The sequence below is a fragment of the Polistes fuscatus genome, unplaced genomic scaffold (genome assembly GCF_010416935.1).
Source record: "Polistes fuscatus isolate 324 unplaced genomic scaffold, CU_Pfus_HIC Scaffold3, whole genome shotgun sequence".
NCBI classification, from domain to species: Eukaryota; Metazoa; Arthropoda; class Insecta; order Hymenoptera; family Vespidae; genus Polistes; species Polistes fuscatus.
In genome coordinates, this window is record NW_025113107.1 from 5,043,780 (window position 1) to 5,065,671 (window position 21,892).

A 21,892-nucleotide genomic window follows, 5' to 3' on the forward strand; every position below is an offset into this window, starting at 1 on the left:
AAATATAAACCAAAAAAAAAAGAAAAGAAAGAAAGGAAATTTTGAGAAGAAATATCAAATTAATTGTCATCAATGGTAAATGATTTAAATTATTATTGCCTGGTATATTACGATCGATACCACCGTGCCTTCCACCGTAATAATTTTGCTCGATGATCGAAACCATTTAACAGTTCTTTCAACACATAATTTATTTTTTTTACCTTACTGTACAGCTGTCTTTGTATAAAGAATGAGTCATTGAAAAGTGCATACAGAAAAGAAAATAAATAATAAAAAGGAAGAATATAAGAAATAAATAATAAAAAGAATTATTTTCCGGGTATTTTTAGTTTTATTAAAAAACTAAATTTTTTGTATTTGCTAATTTTTATTTAACAATAAACGTGAATTTTTCAATATATATATATATTTTTTATTCAAATTAATAAATGCTTTATTATATTATTATAAATCATAACTAAAGTAATTTTACTTTCTATAGATTATTAATTATTTTCAACTGTTACTTTATATGTACACAGATGCATACATGATATGCTATTCAAAAACGATACAATATAAGAATAGCATAAGTAAAACTTTTTTCAGTTGAAAGAAAACGTTACAACATTCCAGTAGGTTGTTCGGATACATAAGAAAGAAAACAAAAAAAAATTCATTTTTAAAAAATATTTCTGTGATCAAGAGTAAAAATATCTTCAATTTACTTCGATTGCATTAATTATGCCACCGATAGAGGATGATATCATTGGGTACTTATAAATATATATTTATTTATATTTATATTTGTTTCGGTTAAAAAATAATAATATTATAATAATTTTAAATAATAATGTTTATTGTTTAAAATTATATAATATTATTTTTTATTGTAGTGACACCAAATCTACTGTCGACTTGACGATCAACGGTATACAATACACAGGTAGGAATTATTTTATTGATTACAATTGCTGAAAATTTGATTGACAAAGACAAACTATATAGAAAGAAAAAAAGAATAATAAAAAGTCAAGCAATCATTATTTTAATCAAATAAAATAACCATACACGAGTTTAAAAATTTAATTAAACATTATTATCATTATAGTATGCGAAGATGTTCCAATAGATACGTCCCTATATTTTTTTATTCATAAATATGCTAAATTACGTGGTACAAAATCCATGTGTCTCGAAGGAGGTTGTGGTGCTTGTATCGTTGCTGCCACAATAAAAGGAGAAACAATGGCAGTGAATTCTTGTCTTGTACCAATTTTTATATGCAACGGGTACGTTTAATATTTACTATTAGTATTAATGTTATTAATAATGACTCATTTATATGCATTTCTTATTATGCTTTTAAAAAAACTTGTAAATTAAAAAAATATTCAATAAAAATTATTAATAATAATTCTGATTTCTGATATAAGATTTTATTTTGTTTTTGTTTATTTGTAGATGGGCGATAGAGACTATCGAAGGTATAGGTAATAGAATGAAAGGATATCATCCTATACAAAAAACTCTAGCAGTAATGAATGGATCACAATGTGGGTATTGCTCACCTGGGATGGTTATGAATCTATATAGGTCAGTACAAAACTTTCATAAATAATAATAATAATAGTATTAATAATGATTGAATAGACAGCGAGTGTTAATTTTTGAGTTAAATAGATTATTCTTAACAAAAATTGTTTAATTATTAAGAATCATAACTATATTATTTTATTTAATTTTAATAACAAACATATACGAAAAAACAAGTAGCTAATTTAAATCAATTATATATTTTTAGTCTATTAAAGGATAAAAAGCGAACGATGAAGGAAATCGAGAATTCTTTTGGTAGTAATATTTGCCGATGCACCGGTTACAGACCAATATTGGATGCATTCAAATCATTCGCTTTTGATGCACCACCCAAGTTAGTGGAGACCGTTCAAGATATCGAAGTAAGAACAATTGTTTTTTTTTTTTAATAAAAACTCGATATGACTATGACTTTTTTTCTACATGTTTTGCATTCTGTTCCTTAGGAATCGTATAAAATAAAAATGTGTCCAAAAAATGGTATGCCTTGTAAAAATGGAGAAAATGGTCGAACATGTAGCCCGCAAAGTTTGATAGATCTTTCGATAAAATTGGAGGATGCTGTGTTTCACAAAGTATATTCGATCAAAAAACTTTTCTCGACGTTTAAGAAATATTCGAATTCTACTTATATACTGAATGGTGGAAATACGGCTCACGGTTCGTAGTGAAAATCATTTTCAAATTAACGAGGAACGGAAAACGAATGAATTTCTTTGTAATATCTACCAGCTGATATATTCCATTTAATAATTATATTACAGGTGTATACCGAATTGAAAAAAAAGATCTTTACATCGATATAAACGATATACCCGATTTACGTCGGATAGAAAAAACTGAAAATTCTTTGATACTTGGCAGCAATGTGTCCCTCACGGTGGCAATGAATACTTTCGAGAAATATTCAAAAGATGATGGCTTCCAATATTTACGTCATTTGGCTCATCATATTGATTTAATTGCACATGTGCCAGTCCGCAACGTAAGCAATCGTAAAAAAATATATTTCAAAATAAATATTTAATAAATTATTGAATGATCGATCAATCGATTGAGTAAAAATATTTTTAGATCGGTAGCATAGCTGGTAATCTCATGATTAAACACGAACACCATGAATTTCCATCGGATTTATTCCTCATACTACAAACTGCTGGTGCAAGAATACACATACGTGAGTAAATTCATTTATAATCATGTAACATATATATACATAAAAATCAACTTTAATATTATTTATTAATTAGCTTGAAAAAATCGTTATGTAGTAAATGAAATAATTTTTTTTTTTGTAAATTACAGTCGAAAGTCCTGGAGAGAAACTGGAAATGAATATGCTAGAATTTCTTAAAATTGATATGAGACATAAAATTATATACAGTATTGTCCTTCATTCTCTTGACAGCTCTTACGAATTTAGGTCTTACAAGGTAATTAAAGTAAAATCAAATGAATATTTAAAAAATATTTAAATTAAAAAGGTTTTCTAGAATGTAATTATTATATTATCTGTAGGTTATGCCAAGAGCTCAAAACGCACATGCCCTTGTAAACGCTGGCTTCTTATTTAAATTGGATGGAAATGGAAACATTTTGGAGAAGCCCAACGTATTGTTCGGTGGAATTAGACCAGATTTTGTAAGAAATTTTGGACGAAATTAAATGGAAATATTTTTCATGAATCTTAACTATGACATTGTTTATTTTAGATGCATGCAACACATACTGAAAATTTTCTAACTCACAAATCTATTTTCAATAAGAACGTTGTCAAGTCTGCTCTCGATATATTGGACAAAGAATTAAATCCTGATCACGTTCTGCCTGATTATTCTCCCGAATTTAGAAAAACATTGGCTGAAGGATTATTTTACAAGGTATATTATTAATAATTGAGAAAGAACCTTTAAACATAAAACAATATTTTAGCCTTGATTATACATTGCTCAACAAAATAACGCGTTCCGATCACATTGACTTCTGTAAATTAATTTATTACTAACAATTTACGTATATATTATTAGTTAATTAAAATCACTCGGAGATTTGCTACATTAAAGAAGTTACGTAGAAACAATAAATATAAATAAAATTTGATTCTAGTTTATATTAAGTATAAGACCGGAGAACATTGATTCAAAACTTCGAAGCGGTGGAACAATTTTAGAACGCGAATTATCTTCAGCTAAGCAAGATTTCGAAACTCATACGAATATTTGGCCACTAAACAAACCTATTGCAAAAAGGGAATCCATTTATCAGACCTCGGGAGAAGGACAATACGTCAATGATATAATGCCTTTAAAAGACGAGGTTTTTTGTGCTTTCGTCTCAACTGAAGTGGCTAATGGTATAATTGAAAATATCGATGCTTCGAAAGCTTTGGTATGTTATCATTAAGAGATAATCATTGAAGATAGTTCAATTACTAAATTGATGGTATTTATAGGAAATGAAAGGAGTGGTGGCTTTTTATACAGCAAAAGATATTCCTGGGAAAAATCTATTCATCTCAAGTTCCAGTAAGATGCAGCTGCTCGATGAAGATGAAATGGTAGGATAAATCATTATATTATCTCTTGATTTCATTGAATCGTTATTTTTTAAAGAATAGTTTAAAACAAATATTTCTCTCTTTCTCTCTCTCTCTTTCTATTTTTCTTTTCGCTCTCTATAGTATGTATCGTATTAAATACAAAAAACTTATGTTTGCATTAAATTACTATCATTAGCTATTCGCGGAAGATAAAATTTCATTCGCTGGTCAACCAGTTGGGATAATAATCGCAACTACTCATACTATTGCAAATGAAGCAGTAAAAAAAGTTATAATAACGTACGCTGATGCATTGAAAACGAAACCAATAATAACCATCGACGATGCTTTAGCTTCTAATGATAAAACTAGATTTTTACATCGTGTTAATAAACCGGCAAAAGAAAAAGGTAGTTAAATTAATTAATTTATATTGTTTGCAAGTACCATAGATACTCTGACTAAAGTAACTTTACCGACAGGTAAAGACACGAAATGTATAGTCAAAGGTTCTTTCACTGTCGGTTCTCAGTATCACTTCAGTATGGAAACTCAAACTTGTGTTTGCATTCCGACTGAGGATGGTATGGACGTTTTCGCAGCAACTCAATGGATGGATCTTACTCAAGTTTCAATTGCTCTTTGCCTAGGAATTCAAAATAATAGGTATGGAATTTAGGTAAAATAAGTACATATATATCTTCTGGTTGCAAGATTTTTACTTGATAATCCTAATCTTTGTTGCTATTTACTATTTGATGTTAGTCTATGAAATATTATCATTCATTAATCACCTTTACATATGATTATATAAGAACAATGTGTAATAATTGTATTATTTAATTAAATATTTATTATTAATACCTACACAGTAATACATTAATATCTTTTATTTTGATTTTTTAGTATCAACATCAACGTGAGACGTTTAGGTGGTGGATACGGAGCAAAACTCACACGGGCAACTCAAATAGCATGTGCATGTGCTCTTGCATGTTACAAACTTAATCGACCTGTGAGGTTTATTATGACGATCGAAAGTAATATGCTGTCGATTGGCAAGAGAGTTCCAGCTAAACAGGAATACGAAGTTGGTGTGGACAATGAAGGACGCATTCAATATTTAAATTCAATTCAATGGAGCAACGTTGGCGTTTCTTATAATGAGATGACTGGAACACATCTAATGCATTATTTACCAAAGTACGTAGAATATTTTTCATATAATAATATATTATATACAAATTTTTGAAGATTATTTTAAATTAATTAATAAATTAATAATTTGTTAATAATCTATCAACATTTATTTTATAATTCACAGCTGTTACGAATCTGATAGATGGACTTGTAATGGTTACGAAGTTAAAACGGATATTCCATCCAACACTTGGTGTAGAGGACCAGGTATGTTAGATAATTTTTTAGGATATTACGAACTTTAAAAAACACTCTTTTTGTATTAGGATCTTCCGAAGCTATTGCTATGATTGAGAATATAATGGAACATATATCTATGGAACTGAAGAAAGATCCTATAGAAGTTAGATTGATAAATATGACTGAAGAGGATAGAAATGTGATGGAATCAATGATAGATGATTTGAAAAAGTCTTCTGATTATGATTCGAGGAAGAAAGCTATTGAAATATTTAATAGTGTATGAACAAATCATTCGTTTTAACTATTGTATTTTCCTTCATAAATTGTTTCATCAACGTTCATTATATTATTCTAATTGTTTTATAGGAAAATCGTTGGAAAAAGAAGGGAATAGCTTTTGTACCAATGAAGTTTCCTTTAGTACATTTCGATCAGTACAATGCTATGGTTAGCATTTATGCACGCGATGGTACTGTTTCTATATCTCATGGAGGAATTGAAATGGGACAGGGTATTCACACGAAAGTAACTGAATATTTTTCAATTAAAAAAAAAAAAATAATTTTTCCACGTAATTCATCGAACTTATTTGAATTTTTTGCTATTTTTTTTTTAATTGTTAGATCTCTCAAGTAGCAGCATATATTCTCGGTATAGATTTGGAACTTGTTAAAGTGAGACCCAGTGATAATTTCACTGCTCCTAATAACTTCTTGGCGGGTGCTAGTATAACAACCGAATCTTGTGCATACGTAAGTGTTTTTTATTCTTTTTTTTTATATTTTTCTAGAAATTTTTAAGAAAGTTTCAACATGTTAAATTTCGTTTATTTTAGGCAACCATGATGGCTTGCAAAGAACTTCTGGCAAGATTAGAGCCTATTAAGCAAGAATTAAAAAATCCTACTTGGCAGGAATTAGTTATGGCAGCATATTTGAAGAACGTCGATCTTTGTGCTCGTTACATGTAAACACAAAACAAAAGATATTTTTTGCTAGTTTCGAAAAGAAAATTTATTTCATTATCTAATATACAAAAGAATTTATTTAATACATATTTCGTTTAGGTTTACGACGAAAGATATTACTACTTATAGCTCTTATGGTGTATCCATCGCAGAGGTTGAGATTGACGTTCTTACAGGACAACATATTCTAAAAAGAGTTGATCTGTTAGAAGATGCAGGCATCAGTTTTAATCCTGAGCTTGATTTAGGTCAAGTAGAAGGTGCTTTCATCATGGGAATTGGATATTGGACTTCTGAAGATTTGATTTATGATCCGAATACTGGCGCATTAACGAATTATAGAACTTGGGTATATAAATACAAAATCTTTGCTGTATCTGATGGAAAAAATCTAATTTTATATAATAATGATGCTTGTGTTTCTGTTTCGATATAGAATTACAAGCCTCCCGGAGCTAAAGATATTCCGGTTGATTTTAGAGTTTCATTTAGAAGAAATTCACCGAATCGATTCGGTGTATTACGTTCTAAAGGTAAATACAATTGATAACTATAATAATAATTTTATATATATATGTCCGATTTATTGTAAATAAATTATGTTTTAGCAACTGGCGAACCTCCACTATGTATGAGTGTTGTAATTTCTTTTGCTATTAGACATGCTGTAAATTCAGCAAGATCAGATGCTGGAAAATTTGATTGGTACCCACTAGGTAATAATGTTATTTATATAAATATTAAATTTTTGTTTTCATTAATTATTTTTAACTGTTAGAGTCCCAATTTACTTAATCGCGCTCTTCAGATTTTGTGTCGATAAATTTCAGTACATTTCGAACGTCATGGACAATTGACGATGCATGTCATTGACTGTCGAACTAGCATTAAACAAAGTAAGCTTTAAATAAACGCTACGCACAGTATGAGCTTTTTCGCAATCGCGTTGTTCAGGCTATTTTGATATATTCGTTCTTTTAAAATCCTCTGGGATACAAACGGTTTTATAACATTTATAAATATATAAATGTGTAATAAATAATATTTCAATTACAGGTGGTCCCGTTACTACGGAAAAAATTCTCCTCACGAGTTTAACTAATAAAGATCAAATGGTGCTGTAAATTTAACTCGCGTTAGTAAGTTGCAAGCTGTACAAGCTGTAATTTTTAAATTGAGATTATAATGTTTAGAGAATAGGTCGAATATATTCATCAATATTTGCAACTAAACGAAGAGAATAAATATATAACATTAATTTTTTACTTAAAGATTTAATGTCAATGCATATAAAGTATTTAATAAATCAAGTCTTTTGTTTGGGTGTTAAATCATTAATTATAATATTTATTTTTTATACAATTTCAATTTCAATTTCTGCAAGTAAGCGCTGCACGCTGAATGATGCCAACAATCATGAATTGCACAGTAGTGGGGATCGAGTCTTGCAATAGTATAAGAGTAAGTTTCTCCGGTTATATGAGATAGTTACAATCCTTCTCTCAAATTGTTTGGATAAAAGATAGGTTGAACAAAAATTTATCTTTTTAAAAAGTTTCAAATCATCTTGCAATCGGATAAACGCATATCCGTTTATAAATAAGTTCGTTGTGTAGAAAACAAAATTGTGTGATCGAGAAATTAAAACAATTTAGATTTCATTTGTTTGCGTCGAATTTGTATTAATTATGGCACCGACAATGGACTTACTTTGGTATGTGTGTACACGTATATATATTTGATTTTTTTCGTCTTTAAAAAAATAAATAAAAATATAATAATTTTTAAAAATCTTAGTATTTGATATGTAAAATTATAGATTATTTTAATAAAAATTAGGTTCTTCGATTAAAATATAGTTCGTTTCATATGATATTGCGAATTTCTAGAAAAAAAATTTTACAACAAATAAAACTTTTTATTCGATTACAAAATTAACTAGTTCAAACGTGAAAGTAACGTGATTGAAATAGTAAGAAAATATCTACTCACAAGGAATCTTAACATACTTTCTTAGTTTTATTTCTTTCCCATTGTTCACGTAGTTGTGAGCAACTGAGTTTTTTATAAATCTCGCAGAAAATTGCATGATCAGGTTGCGCGCACATGAACATTCTCTAAGATTAATATTTTTATATATTTTTTTTTCTTGATAAATTTTCAAATAGCAATAGATAATATATATTTTTGTATATTACAAGTACTTCATTATTTTTATTCCAAGCAGATAGACATTTTGTTTACTTCAATTTAAAAATTATCGATAAGTATGACAATTTTTAAAGAAAATTATCTTGAAAAGAAAATACTTTCTCTTGTTAGATTTGTCCTTTGAAATAATGTAACATTCTCCCAAACATTTTTCTATAAAACCAAAAATAACAAAGACGTATACATTCAAGATATATTCATGTTTCCAAAATTATTATATCGGATGATATAACAATTTTATTTCCGTCGAATTTTTTTATATCTTATTATACAATATCATTCCATACTAAAATTTCTCATAGCTAACATTAAGATTAGATAAACTTATTTAGCTGAATATACACATATATACATACATATACTGTATACACATATACGAGAAGCGATGATAATGATAAAGAAACTTTAAATATAGAGATAATAAAATAAAATTAGAAAGTTTTACATGCCATTAGTAAAATACATTAATTTAATCAATTAATCAATGTTCCTAAAGATATTGCCATACTAGCAAAATCATTCTATTTAAATATAAAACAGTATTTCTTTTAAATCATTTCTACATAACGATAAGATAATTTTAATTCAACGTGAATATTACTTCCTACGTAGTAATTTAAGCATTATATATTCATGTGTATGTGCATATAAGTGTATTCGTAATCGTAATCCTATGTAAGTACACACAATTAACAGGTAAGAAGAGCCAAGAAATAAGTTTTTCTTCAATGGCAAATAGCTAGTTTGAAGAGAATTTCTACATATAATTATATATATATAGAATACAAAAAGATAGAAGAATGTATATACATATACGTGCATAAAATGAATAACAACTGTTCTTCATGTAAGGATATAAGATAACACATTAGACAAGATTCAATCGAGTCATACCCATGACGACGTTTTCTCACGCTTCCTATTACATATTGGACGTATGTGTGTATATACAAGGTGTCCTGAAAGTTCTCTTAGATCTTTTTTAACTCACTAAACAAAATGAAAATTTATTACGTAGCATTAAACATACATTTTTTTTACGTTACTCTTTGATTACAAATAAATATTTAATTTTATCATGGAATTATATACAATATACATTACATATACGAATATACGTATATGACGATATTTATTAATACAATGAAAAACAAAAGAAATTAAAAAAATTAATTTTAATTAAATAAAGGACATTAAAACGGCCGTTTTAAACGTTAAAAAACGGCGAAAGCAAAGTTGTACATCTAATATCAAAGCACGTGAAACTTAAATTTGATATGCGATATAAATAAATAATATACAATTTTGCTAAATACGAGTTCTTTTCTCTTTAATTTCACATTTTCTTGAATAATTTCTTACGTAATTTATTGAAGAATATACCTAATAAGCTTTGAGTACTGGCCGTATAAATCATAAGTTAATGATACAGCATCCGAATGATAATAAAATTTTTATATTATAACCTACACAGACTTATACTACAGTCTTCCTTAAGACAAATCATATATTATCAAACGGATTAGCGAGTTCGATTTAGTCTCGTTAAATCTAACCCTCGTAATCAAAGGAAATATCTCGTTAACATTTTTATTAATGTTCTGATTTATGCTTGTTACGTATACGTTCATTTTAGTTGACGACAAAAATCAGATTAATTTTAATATCTGTTATTCGTTCTAAAGAAAACAAACAATTCTATCATAGAAAGCAACATTATGTGAATAATAATTGGTAAAAAATTGAATGAAATAAAACTTAAAGAAAGAAAAGTAATTAGATACATTCTAATTTCCATATGAACAATATGAGTGTAAATAGCTTGATATAAACATGTAATCGTACAAGAATATCACTTAAGATAATCATTTCCCCCTCTCTCACCCTTTCTCTCTTTTTTTCTAATGCATATACAATCTATAATTATTTTCTAACAATATATACAATATATATATAACATGTTCAAAAAATGTTAGTGCAATAAATATATATCTATAGATAATGTAAATAAATATGTCTTAACAAGTAGAAATTGTTATCTTATCTATTCTTTTGTTATAGAAATAAATATGCAGGCTGTCCGATATAATTTTAGTCATATCACGATTTTTCAAGTACTTGCGATGACCTGACAAAAGAATATTTTAAACAAAAGTTGATCTGTTTTTGATTAATTATATTAATACGAATTCAACGACACAGTATACTATGGTCCTTGGATGATCTAGAAAGCAGAAAAATAAAAATTTCAACAAAAAATTATTTTTGCTTGTTACCGGTGAACGAAGGACACAAATGCTTTTAAAAACAACAAAATTACTTATGTGTGTAATTTATTGTTACTTTAACAAAACACAAACAATACCACAGTGCTGTTATCAGCCATTTTGCGAAATTTTTTTTCTTATAAAATAATACTTAAGTATTATATAAGAAATAATAATACTTAAAGTATTCTTTTGTCAGATTATCGCAAGTACTTGAAAAATCGTGATTAGAGTTATGTCGGACACCCTATACATTTATTTTTCCCTTATTTAAATATTTTGATTACTATTTTTATTCGAAGTATATTTATAAACAAAATAATACGGGTTACTATAATTAACTTTGTTTATCGATCTAATTAAAAGTTAGAAAAATATTGTTAGAAGAAAAAAAATAAATTGTTCAAAATGAACTATATGTATATATGTATAATGGTGAATCAAAATCAACCGGGATCAAAATCAAATCGAGTTTTTACTTATGTTTTCGTGGTCATCAACATTGCTTCAGCTTACTTAATTTCCATAATTTACATATTTATCGCTAATTTGTTAAACAAAAATGCAAATCTAACTTGTGATAAGCTACAAAAATTTTTCTTATTAAAGAAAATACTTCTACGGTTTGAAAAAACGTTCTCATTTCATACTTGACATTTCTATTAAAAAGAAAACTATCGTCAATTACATTTAAAAGTAGATTATATTAAATAGTTTTCGCGAATAAATTTCTCTATCTTAATTGTCCTACACAAAGTACGAAATATGTAAGACTTTTAATTATTCTAATTGTCTTTTTAATTTTTATTAAATGTAAAAAAAAACGTTTAATATATTATTTTAAATTTAGTTTCATTTATTGATGTCCATATCTTTTTTATTAACAAAGTGTGTGTGAATTTTATAAATAAATAATATATATTCATTTTTATATTTTAGGGATTCTAAATCTACCGTCGACTTGACTATCAACGGTAACCCATACACAGGTACTATCATTGACAAATTTAAAAATAATAATAACAATTACAATAAAATATTATTATTTTTGTTTAGTATCCGAGGATGTCCCACCTAATACAACCCTAAACTTTTTCATTAGAGAGTATGCGAAATTACGTGGTACAAAAGCTATGTGTCACGAAGGTGGTTGTGGTGCTTGTATCGTTGCTGCCACAATAAAAGGAGAAACAATGGCAGTGAATTCTTGTCTTGTACCAATTTTTATATGTAACGGGTACGTTTAATATTTGCAATTAGTATTAATGTTATTAATAATGACTCATTTATATACATTTCTTATTATGCTTCTAAGAAAACTCGTAAACCAAAAGTATCCAATAAAAATTATTAATAATAATTCTGATTTCTCTGTGTAGAAATAAATTTTTTAAAAAACTTGTAAATTAAAAAAATATTCAATAAAAATTATTAATAATAATTCTGATTTGTGATATAAGATTTTATATTTTTTTCGGTTTATTTGTAGATGGGCGATCGAGACTATCGAAGGTATAGGTAATAGAATGAAAGGATATCATCCTATACAAACAACCTTAGCAGCAATGAATGGATCACAGTGTGGATATTGTTCAGCTGGCATGGTGATGAATCTTTACAGGTCAACACAAAAATTTTATAAATAAGAATAAAAATTAAAATAATCATTACAGGATATAGAGTGATTCATTATTTTAAAGTCATGCAAATTAATGATAAAAATATGTATTACAAACATTTTTTTTAAATTATTATAAATTATTAATTTCTAATCTATCATAATTTAAACAACATCAAATACGAATATATACATATTTTTCTGTTAAATCAAATAAATTAAAAATTTTCAGTCTCTTGAAGGACAAGAAACATACAATGAAAGAAATCGAGAATTCATTTGGTAGTAATATTTGCCGATGCACGGGTTACCGACCAATATTAGATGCATTCAAATCTTTTGCTTCTGATGCATCACCTACATTACTGAAGACCGTTCAAGATATCGAAGTAAGAAAAGATCGTTATTTTCTTTTATAATAAAAACTTGATATGACTATATTTGTATTGTGTTCCTTAGGAATCGTATAAAATAAAAATGTGCCCTAAAAATGGTATGCCTTGTAAAAATGGGGAAAATGGGCGAATTTGTAGTCTGCAAAATTCAACACCAGTCTCGATGAAATTGGAAAACGCAGACTTCCACAAAGTACTTTCAATCGATAATCTTTTCTCAACGTTTCAGAAATATTCGAATTCTACTTATATACTGAATGGTGGAAATACAGCTCATGGTACGTAGTGATAGTCATTTTCAAATTAATGTAGATCAGAAAACGAATGAATTTTTGTTTGTCTACCAGCTGATATAATCTATTCAATAAATATATTACAGGCGTCTATAGAATTGTTAAGCCAGATCTTTATATCGATATAAACGATATACCCGATTTACGTCGAATAGAAAAAACTGAAAATTCTTTGATACTTGGCAGCAATGTGTCCCTCACGGTAGCAATGAATACTTTCGAGAAATATTCAAAAGATGATGGCTTCCAATATTTACGTCATTTGGCTCATCATATTGATTTAATTGCAAGTGTGCCAGTCCGAAACGTAAGCAATCGTAAAAAATTATATTTCAAAATAAATGTTTTAATAAATTATTGAATGATCGATCAATCGATTGAGTAAAAATATTTTTAGATCGGTACCATAGCTGGTAATCTCATGATTAAACATGCATACCATGAATTTCCTTCGGATTTATTCCTCATACTACAAACTGCTGGTGCACGCATACACATACGTGAGTAAATAAATATATACGATAAATAAAATATTTCCCAATCATAGAATTCCTAATTTTATTTTTCGACAATTATATAAGTCTAATCTCATTTTAATAAAATTATGATTTATAGTTTTACATTTATATTTATGAAAATTGATTCAATATTAATTATACATAAAATTTAATCAATCCTTATATTATATAATAAATGACAATTTTTTTGTAAATCGCAGTCGAAAGTCCTGGAAATAAGATAGACATGAATTTGCTACAATTTCTTGAAAGTGATATGAGACACAAGATTATATACAGTATTGTTCTTCCAACTCTCAATAGCTCTTACGAATTTAGATCCTACAAGGTAATTAAAGTAAAATTAAATAAACAATAATTATAAATAAATATAATTAAACATTTTATGCAGATTATGCCAAGAGCTCAAAATGCCCATGCTCATATTAACGCTGGTTTTTTATTTAAATTGGATGGAAATGGAATAGTTTTAGAAAAACCCAACATACTATTCGGTGGAATTCGACCAGAGTTTGTAAGTAATTTAGGATACAATTAAATGGGAACATTTTTGATGAATCTTAAATATGATATTGTTTCTTTCAGATGCATGCAGTAAATACTCAGGAATTTCTACTTCAAAAATCCATATTCGACAAGAACGTTATCAAATCTGCTATCGACATATTGGACAAAGAATTAAATCCTGATCACGTTCTGCCTGATTATTCTCCTGAATTTAGAAAAACATTGGCTGAAGGATTATTTTACAAGGTATTATTAATAATTTTATCATGAAAAGAGAATCTTCAAATTAAAAAATTTACAATTGGTTATACTAAATAATTTTATTTTAAATGATAAATATAAATAAAATCTGATTTCACACAGTTTATATTAAGTATAAAACCAGAAAACATTGATTCAAAACTTCGAAGCGGTGGAACAATTTTAGAACGCGAATTATCATCTGCTAAACAAGATTTCGATACGGATAATAATATTTGGCCACTGAACAAACCTATTGCAAAAAGGGAATCCATTTATCAGACTTCGGGAGAGGGACAATACGTCAATGATATAATGCCTTTAAAAGACGAAGTTTTTTGTGCTTTCGTCTCAACTGAAGTGGCTAATGGTATAATTGAAAATATCGATGCTTCGAAAGCTTTGGTATGTTATCATTAAGAGATAATCATTGAAGATAGTTCAATTACTAAATTGATGGTATTTATAGGAAATGAAAGGAGTGGTGGCTTTTTATACAGCAAAAGATATTCCTGGAAAAAATATATTCATCTCAGCTTCCAGTAATCTGCAGATGCTCAATGAAGATGAATTGGTAGGGTAGATCATTTTTCTATCTTTTGATTTAATTGAATCGTTATTTTTTTAAAGAACAGTTTAAAACAGATATTTCTCTCGCTCTTTCTCCTTTTCTTTATGTTCTCTAGAGTATGTATCATATTAAATAAAAAAAAATGATCTATGCATTAAATTATTATCCTTAGCTATTCGCGGAAGATAAAATTTCATATGCTGGACAACCAGTTGGAATAATAGTCGCAACTACTCATACTATTGCAAACGAAGCAGTAAAAAAAGTAAAAATAACGTACACTGATGCGTTGAAAACGAAACCAATAATAACCATCGACGATGCTTTAGCTTCTAATGATAAAACCAGGATTTTCCAAACAGTGAATGTTTCTGCCAAAAATAAAGGTAATTATATTAATTAATCTATTTTAACTAACAATAAATATCATAGATACTTTAACTTGAACAATTTGTAGGTAAAAATACGAAACACGTTATCAAAGGATCCTTCTCTCTTGGTCCTCAATATCATTATACTATGGAAACTCAATCTTGCGTTTGCATTCCGATTGAGGATGGTATGGACGTTTTCGCAGCAACTCAATGGATGGATCTTACTCAAATTTCAATTGCTCTTTGCCTAGGAGTTCAAAATAATAGGTATGGAATTTAGGTAGAATAAGTATAATTCTAAAATCTTCGTTTCTATCTATTAGTTAATGTCAGTCAATGAAATACTGTCATTTATTTAATATTATCCTTATAAAATAAATACCTTTTATTTTTTAGCATCAACATTAGTGTAAGACGTTTGGGTGGTGCGTATGGATCAAAAATTTCACGAGCTACTCAAATAGCTTGTGCATGTGCTCTTGCATGTCACAAACTTAATCGACCAGCAAGACTCATTATGTCAATCGAAAGTAATATGATGAGCATAGGCAAGAGAGTTCCAACCAAACAGGATTACGAACTCGGCGTGAACAATAAAGGACGTATTCAATATTTAAATTCTAATCAATGGAGCAATCTAGGCTGTTCTTTTAATGAAGTGCATGCACCAATTGTAATGCATCATATGGAAAGGTATATTATAGTATTCATATGATATGATATATAATATACGTATTTGAAGATTATTTCATTAAATGAATACAAAATTATTTATACTATTGTATATATGCAGAGTAATTATAACTTAATAATAAATTAATAATCGTAACTATATATATGTTTAATTAACAAACAATTGTCTAATAAATTTCTAATAATTCTAATAATAAATATGCATATATATAATAATTATCTAATAATTTATCAAGATCTATCTTTTAATTACAGCTGTTACGATGCTACAAGATGGACTTGCAATGGTTACGAAGTTAAAACTGATATTCCATCCAACACTTACGCTAGAGCACCAGGTATGGTAAATTTAAACGATTTGTTATAATTATATGATATGTAATAAGTATTCTATTTGCGCCAGGATCTACCGAAGCAATAGCTTTAATAGAAAACATAATGGAACATATAGCTGCAGAATTAAACAAAGATCCTACAGAAGTCAAATTGATTAACATGAATGCAGAGGATAAAGCTGTGTTAGAACCAATGATAGAAGATTTGAAAAAATCTGCTGATTACGATTCGAGGAAAAGAGCAGTCGAAATGTTTAATAATGTAAAAAATCAAGTTTTTTATTTAAAGATATATGTATAGATTGTTCTATTTGTATTGTTTTATTTTATGGTATACGTTTCGCAGGAAAATCGCTGGAAAAAGAAAGGAATGGCATTGGTACCAATGAAGTATCCTCTCATGTATTGGGGACAATTTAATGCTATGGTTAGCATTTATGCACGTGACGGAACTGTTTCTATTTCCCATGGTGGAACTGAATGCGGACAGGGTATTCACACAAAAGTAACTAGATATTTTAAAATTAAAATAAAAATAAAATAATTTTATCATGTAACTAATCTAACTGATTTGAATTTTTTGCTATTTTTTTTAACTGTTAGATCTCTCAAGTAGCAGCATATATTCTCGGTATAGATTTGGAACTTGTCAAAGTGAGACCTAGTGATAATTTCACTGCTCCCAATAATTCTGTCACGGGTGGAAGTATCACAAGTGAATCTTGTGCATACGTGAGTATTTTTTATTCTTTTTTTTATGTTTTTCTAGAAATTTGTAAGAAAATTTCAACATGTTAAATTTCGTTTATTTTAGGCAACCATGATGGCTTGCAAAGAACTTCTGGCAAGATTAGAGCCTATTAAGCAAGAATTAAAAAATCCTACTTGGCAGGAATTAGTTATGGCAGCATATATGAAGGATGTTGATCTATGTGCTCGTTACATGTACATAAATATAAGATAACATTTTTTGTTTTATTACTTTAGGCAACTTATTTGTTTATCCGATAAAAAAAAACAATAATTAAATATATTCATATTATTCTTAGGTTTACAGCGAAAGATACAACACCTTACAAAATTTATGGTGTAACTATTGCAGAAGTTGAAATTGACGTACTTACAGGACAACATCTTATACAAAGAGTTGATCTGTTAGAAGATACTGGTGTCAGTCTTAATCCTGAGATTGACTTAGGTCAAGTAGAAGGTGCTTTCATCATGGGAATTGGATATTGGACTTCTGAAGATTTGATTTACGATCCGAAAACTGGCGCATTAACGAATTATAGAACTTGGGTATATCTATATGAAATCTTAATTGATCTGTGAGAACAAATCTAATTTCATATACTAATAATGCTTATGTTTCTGTATCAATTTAGAATTACAAACCTCCTGGAGCTAAAGACATTCCAGTTGATTTTAGAGTTTCATTTAGAAGGAATACACCGAATCGATTAGGTGTATTACGTTCTAAAGGTAAATACAATTGATAACTATAATAATAATTTATATATATGTCTGACTTATTGTAAATAAATTATGTTATAGCAACTGGCGAACCTCCACTATGTATGAGTGTTGTAATTCCTTTTGCTATTCGGCAAGCTTTAAATTCAGCTAGATCAGAAACTGGAAAATCTGGCTGGTATCCGCTAGGTAAAAATTATTTATAAATATTTATAATTAATTTCAATTAATTATTTTTATTTTAATACATAATAATCCTACTTAAATTTTTTTAGATGGTCCTGTGACAACAGAAAAAATTCTTCTAACTAGTTTAACTAATAAAGAACTAATGGTCTTGAAAGTTTAATTTTAGTAGTGATACATAAAAATAAAGTAATATTTTTAAACATAAAGAATAGATGTGCATTAAAAAAATATTTTCACTTGTATACATGTATTTATAATAAGCTGTAGTACTAAAGTGAAACAATAAAGTTTAGAACAGGGCGTATATATTCAATAATATTTTGTACAAAACAATGAAGAATAAATATATAACTTTGGTTTTTTGTTGGCCTTAATTTGATCAAGATTTCATATTAACGTATATTAAGCTTTAATTAAATGAAGTTTTTTTTATAGATGTAAGATAATAAATATTTTATTTCTGTACAATTTAGAAAGAAGGTAACTACGTCATATGTAACTTATCGCAATAAATTATTTCACTTATTGACCTTTTTATTCTAAGTACCTAAGTAGTTTTTTGTTGACCGATCCTCCATGCATCTTTGATAGATTTTCCAATACCAGGTCCATTGTAAATTAGTACAAGAAGCCCAGCAAGTGTTACAATTGACAAAAGATTTAACAAAAGATGGAATACCTTAGGAAGAAGCGGTCCAACAACAATAGGTCTTGCATAATCAACAACCAAAGCTTCCAAACCCCTATTTATATGAATATAATGATTAATGATATTTTAAATAGACATGCATCTGACCAATACAAAGTACGTACCAATGCATATGCATTACAACTAGAATAGCAGTTATAACATCAACAGCTGGATTTTCCAATAATAAAGAAGCCGGTAGTAAAACTGGTATCGCAGCAGAAATTAATTTCTCTGCGATCCATAAACGTACATGACTGCCTGTTGTACTAGCAAAGCGAGATTGATTTCCGCTTAAGGTTAAAGACATAGGTAACTGTTAACAAAATGATAAACGATTTCTAAAATATAGTTTGTCAAGTTATTTTCAAAGAATACGCCTCAAAGATATATATCATAAATATATAGACCTTTGTCAATAATTGATGATTTTCATTATTAGCTAATTTAGTATTGGTAAGATTCAAATTTGTAAGGGACGAAGTAAATTTGGTTGTTCGTGACAATTGTCCATAGTGCGATAACATACAACTAGGTTTTGTAAGAGATTCTGAAATAAAAAATCATGTTTATTCAACATTTTTTTCAAAAATATTACCAATATAACATATTATTATAGTATGGAAATGCATTAGAGAAGAACTATAGTGAGGTTAAACGAATGATAACGATTACATAAATGTTACTTATCCAAATAATATTTTAATGTGGAAAGAAAATATGAAAACATAAAAACAAAAAACTTACCAAATTGTTTGATGTTACGCAAAACATATTGATTTGCTATTCTTTGTAAAATCATCTTGTTAGAAATTCCAAAGTAACGTTGATCTTGAGAAAATATTTAATTACGATTAATAATATATATATGCCACACAAATTTTCGATTAATTTTTTCTCACTATTTTATTGGTTAAGTTTAGAAACGTTTAATCCGAAGTGATCTTAATTTACAAATGTAGTTTCTAAGTAGAAAAGTGACTAGAAACACAAGGATAGTAACGATATATATGTACTTCTTTTCCTGAGTTGTATGTGTGAATGTATAAAACGTACACCACTAAATATAATCGTATTTACAGAGTTGATTTATGTAATCGAAAAATCTAATCTCGATTAGGAATATCGATCTAAATAAATTAAATAATCATAATAAATTTATTTATAAATGTCATTAAATTGTATTTAATTTATGTTAAACAAATATATATATATTAAAATTTTATTTATAAAAAGATATATTATCTGATATTTTAAAAGGTATTTTTTGATTGGTGCATTTTAAGAAATCAAAATACGAATGCAATTTGAAAATGTTATACAGAAATTAAAATAATTATTTCATAATCAAATTGTATATAAATTAGATCTAACTATTTCATAACTGCGTAAACAAACTTTATTATTTAATTATATAATCAAAAATATAACAAAATATTAACATTTTATAATATAAAATAATCTTTGAAAAATATTATTACACAATTAAGATATATTCATCATATATTATTGGTTCTTGATGCATTGATTTTTAAATAATTTAATTATTGTAAGTTTTAACAACATTTTCAACAAATGTTGCCAGATCGACATCCTTCTGCGATAATCCATTAACATCATGCGTAGACAAAGTCATGTTTACTTTATTATAAACATTAAACCATTCGGGATGATGATTCATCTTTTCTGATTGTAGGGCTACTCGTGACATAAATCCAAAAGCCTATTAAAAAATATAAATATAGCAATCAGAACAATGGTAATGCAATTGTTTAGAATTAACAAGGATGTTAATTTACTTCGTTGAAATTTTTAAATACAAATTCTTTATAAATAGCATCTCGCTCTGCTTGGACAGACCATCCGTTTTCTAACAATGGACTTAGGACTACGTCTCTCTCTTGTTGTGTAAGTTTCTTCTAGAATCATGGTATAATAACGCTGTTATATATTTTATGTTAACAAATCTGAATAAATATAATTTATTGAATATGCATATATAATTTATAAGGTAAAAATATTATTAAAATTAAGTAAACACTCATATTATCAGTAAGGTACTATTTCATTTTATCATAATATATTATCGACATCAATTTGAATATATTATTATTTGCACATATTAATTAGATCTATTTATTATTTATTTAATAAATCAATATTTCATTTATATTTTTCTTATTGTTATAGAAAGAAATTTAATGATATAAAATTCATGTTCTTAAAATGTTCTTTTTATATAGATATTGTAGATTTTTTTACAATTTACAAATGAAAAGATAGAGTAACAACAAGTGGTTGAACATATTGATTTCTTTGAACAAAATAATATCTTGATTTATAATATCTATAACTTTATTTATATTCAAATTTGTTTGATATATAATAAATATACTGTTTGTACTAAATAATCTCACCATTTTTCGTTTCTTGGAACTAACAGCTGTGGATAATTGTTTTTGATCAAGGTTGTGACATATACCGTTATATTGCTCAAACCCCCTTCTACTGATAAATCTTCTAGTCAATATTGCTAGCAGCATCTTAGTTATGGACCATACGTATTTCTTTATAAGCTTTGTTTTCAAGAGAGAGAAGGAGAGAGAGAGAGAGAGAAGTTCTAGTAATATTAAAAGCGGGAATACAGTATGATTTAAATTCTTTATGTACAATATTATATAAATATCTAATGAAAAGATTATTTTATTAGGAAGTTACTAAATTTCTATGCATTATGGTGCATTTTTTGTTTATATACTACATGCATTATGTTTTTCTTTTACTACCGTGTAATTTATTTTCTTTTTATAGTAAATGAAAAAAATAAAATATTATTTTGTGATAGAAAATATATAATTGATCAATCATAATTATTATTTATAATAATTTAATCATAATAATATAACATTGCATTATTTATAATACTTTAATGGTTGTCGTATCAGCGCTAATATCGCTATATAGTGAATCTCGTCCATGAAACCAAAGAATACAGAAGTACATAGAAGCTCACAAGTCCCCTTTTTTATCTAACTAGATTCATTTTAGTT

General features: G+C 27.4%; 4 protein-coding genes across 5 annotated transcripts; 2 read left to right on the forward strand and 2 right to left on the reverse strand.

Moving 5' to 3' along the window:
• Window positions 1-477: 477 nt before the first annotated feature.
• On the forward strand, window positions 478-7,781 carry LOC122520139 (xanthine dehydrogenase/oxidase-like). Its single transcript, XM_043640139.1, has 25 exons — window positions 478-755; window positions 879-928; window positions 1,094-1,274; window positions 1,447-1,578; window positions 1,787-1,943; window positions 2,028-2,241; window positions 2,346-2,566; window positions 2,656-2,758; window positions 2,887-3,014; window positions 3,100-3,222; window positions 3,294-3,461; window positions 3,688-3,969; window positions 4,034-4,138; window positions 4,317-4,530; window positions 4,603-4,786; window positions 5,027-5,323; window positions 5,445-5,527; window positions 5,587-5,780; window positions 5,870-6,028; window positions 6,127-6,255; window positions 6,339-6,469; window positions 6,570-6,819; window positions 6,907-7,003; window positions 7,079-7,186; window positions 7,527-7,781. Exons 1-25 carry the CDS (start codon window positions 727-729, stop codon window positions 7,592-7,594), a joined length of 3,807 nt encoding a protein of 1,268 aa, XP_043496074.1. The 5' UTR covers window positions 478-726; the 3' UTR covers window positions 7,595-7,781.
• Window positions 7,782-7,927: 146 nt separating this feature from the next.
• LOC122520138 (indole-3-acetaldehyde oxidase-like) lies at window positions 7,928-18,528 on the forward strand. Its single transcript, XM_043640138.1, has 25 exons — window positions 7,928-8,184; window positions 11,888-11,937; window positions 12,005-12,185; window positions 12,438-12,569; window positions 12,799-12,955; window positions 13,026-13,239; window positions 13,341-13,561; window positions 13,652-13,754; window positions 13,973-14,100; window positions 14,164-14,286; window positions 14,358-14,525; window positions 14,643-14,924; window positions 14,989-15,093; window positions 15,263-15,476; window positions 15,548-15,731; window positions 15,861-16,157; window positions 16,413-16,495; window positions 16,561-16,754; window positions 16,839-16,997; window positions 17,096-17,224; window positions 17,307-17,437; window positions 17,542-17,791; window positions 17,878-17,974; window positions 18,047-18,154; window positions 18,241-18,528. Exons 1-25 carry the CDS (start codon window positions 8,159-8,161, stop codon window positions 18,312-18,314), a joined length of 3,810 nt encoding a protein of 1,269 aa, XP_043496073.1. The 5' UTR covers window positions 7,928-8,158; the 3' UTR covers window positions 18,315-18,528.
• LOC122520140 (succinate dehydrogenase [ubiquinone] cytochrome b small subunit, mitochondrial) lies at window positions 18,385-19,907 on the reverse strand. The gene is made up of 4 exons (XM_043640140.1): window positions 19,590-19,907; window positions 19,253-19,392; window positions 18,968-19,158; window positions 18,385-18,897 (listed from the first exon to the last, which is right to left on the reverse strand). The coding sequence occupies exons 1-4, from the start codon at window positions 19,642-19,644 to the stop codon at window positions 18,702-18,704; spliced, it is 582 nt and encodes a 193-aa protein (XP_043496075.1). The 5' UTR covers window positions 19,645-19,907; the 3' UTR covers window positions 18,385-18,701.
• A 249-nt stretch (window positions 19,908-20,156) lies between these two features.
• LOC122520141 (pterin-4-alpha-carbinolamine dehydratase) lies at window positions 20,157-21,443 on the reverse strand. Of its 2 annotated transcripts, none has more exons than XM_043640142.1 (3): window positions 21,260-21,443; window positions 20,642-20,758; window positions 20,157-20,565 (listed from the first exon to the last, which is right to left on the reverse strand). In XM_043640142.1, exons 1-3 carry the CDS (start codon window positions 21,383-21,385, stop codon window positions 20,383-20,385), a joined length of 426 nt encoding a protein of 141 aa, XP_043496077.1. In that variant the 5' UTR covers window positions 21,386-21,443; the 3' UTR covers window positions 20,157-20,382. The 2 variants fall into 2 exon arrangements, with proteins under 2 accessions (XP_043496077.1, XP_043496076.1); XM_043640141.1 differs by having other exon boundaries at window positions 20,642-20,761; window positions 21,260-21,438.
• Between the last annotated feature and the right edge of the window lie 449 nt (window positions 21,444-21,892).

What these genes read in the sequence shown, in the direction of transcription:
- LOC122520141 (XM_043640141.1), bottom strand. Translation starts at nt 21,385, where the DNA reads ATGCTGCTAGCAATATTGACTAGAAGATTTATCAGTAGAAGGGGGTTT. An exon ending in GTTCCAAGAAACGAAAAATG is followed by an intron (nt 20,762 to 21,259) that starts GTGAGATTATTT and finishes CCATGATTCTAG; the next exon opens with AAGAAACTTACACAACAAGA. An exon ending in TATTTAAAAATTTCAACGAA is followed by an intron (nt 20,566 to 20,641) that starts GTAAATTAACAT and finishes ATTTTTTAATAG; the next exon opens with GCTTTTGGATTTATGTCACG.
- LOC122520140 (XM_043640140.1), bottom strand. Translation starts at nt 19,644, where the DNA reads ATGATTTTACAAAGAATAGCAAATCAATATGTTTTGCGTAACATCAAA. An exon ending in GCGTAACATCAAACAATTTG is followed by an intron (nt 19,393 to 19,589) that starts GTAAGTTTTTTG and finishes TTTTTATTTCAG; the next exon opens with AATCTCTTACAAAACCTAGT. An exon ending in GTTGTAATGCATATGCATTG is followed by an intron (nt 18,898 to 18,967) that starts GTACGTACTTTG and finishes TCATATAAATAG; the next exon opens with GGGTTTGGAAGCTTTGGTTG.
- LOC122520139 (XM_043640139.1), top strand. Translation starts at nt 727, where the DNA reads ATGCCACCGATAGAGGATGATATCATTGG. An exon ending in TCGATGCTTCGAAAGCTTTG is followed by an intron (nt 3,970 to 4,033) that starts GTATGTTATCAT and finishes TGGTATTTATAG; the next exon opens with GAAATGAAAGGAGTGGTGGC. An exon ending in GACAGGGTATTCACACGAAA is followed by an intron (nt 6,029 to 6,126) that starts GTAACTGAATAT and finishes TTTAATTGTTAG; the next exon opens with ATCTCTCAAGTAGCAGCATA.
- LOC122520138 (XM_043640138.1), top strand. Translation starts at nt 8,159, where the DNA reads ATGGCACCGACAATGGACTTACTTTG. An exon ending in ATGGTGATGAATCTTTACAG is followed by an intron (nt 12,570 to 12,798) that starts GTCAACACAAAA and finishes AAAAATTTTCAG; the next exon opens with TCTCTTGAAGGACAAGAAAC. An exon ending in AGGTGTATTACGTTCTAAAG is followed by an intron (nt 17,975 to 18,046) that starts GTAAATACAATT and finishes ATTATGTTATAG; the next exon opens with CAACTGGCGAACCTCCACTA.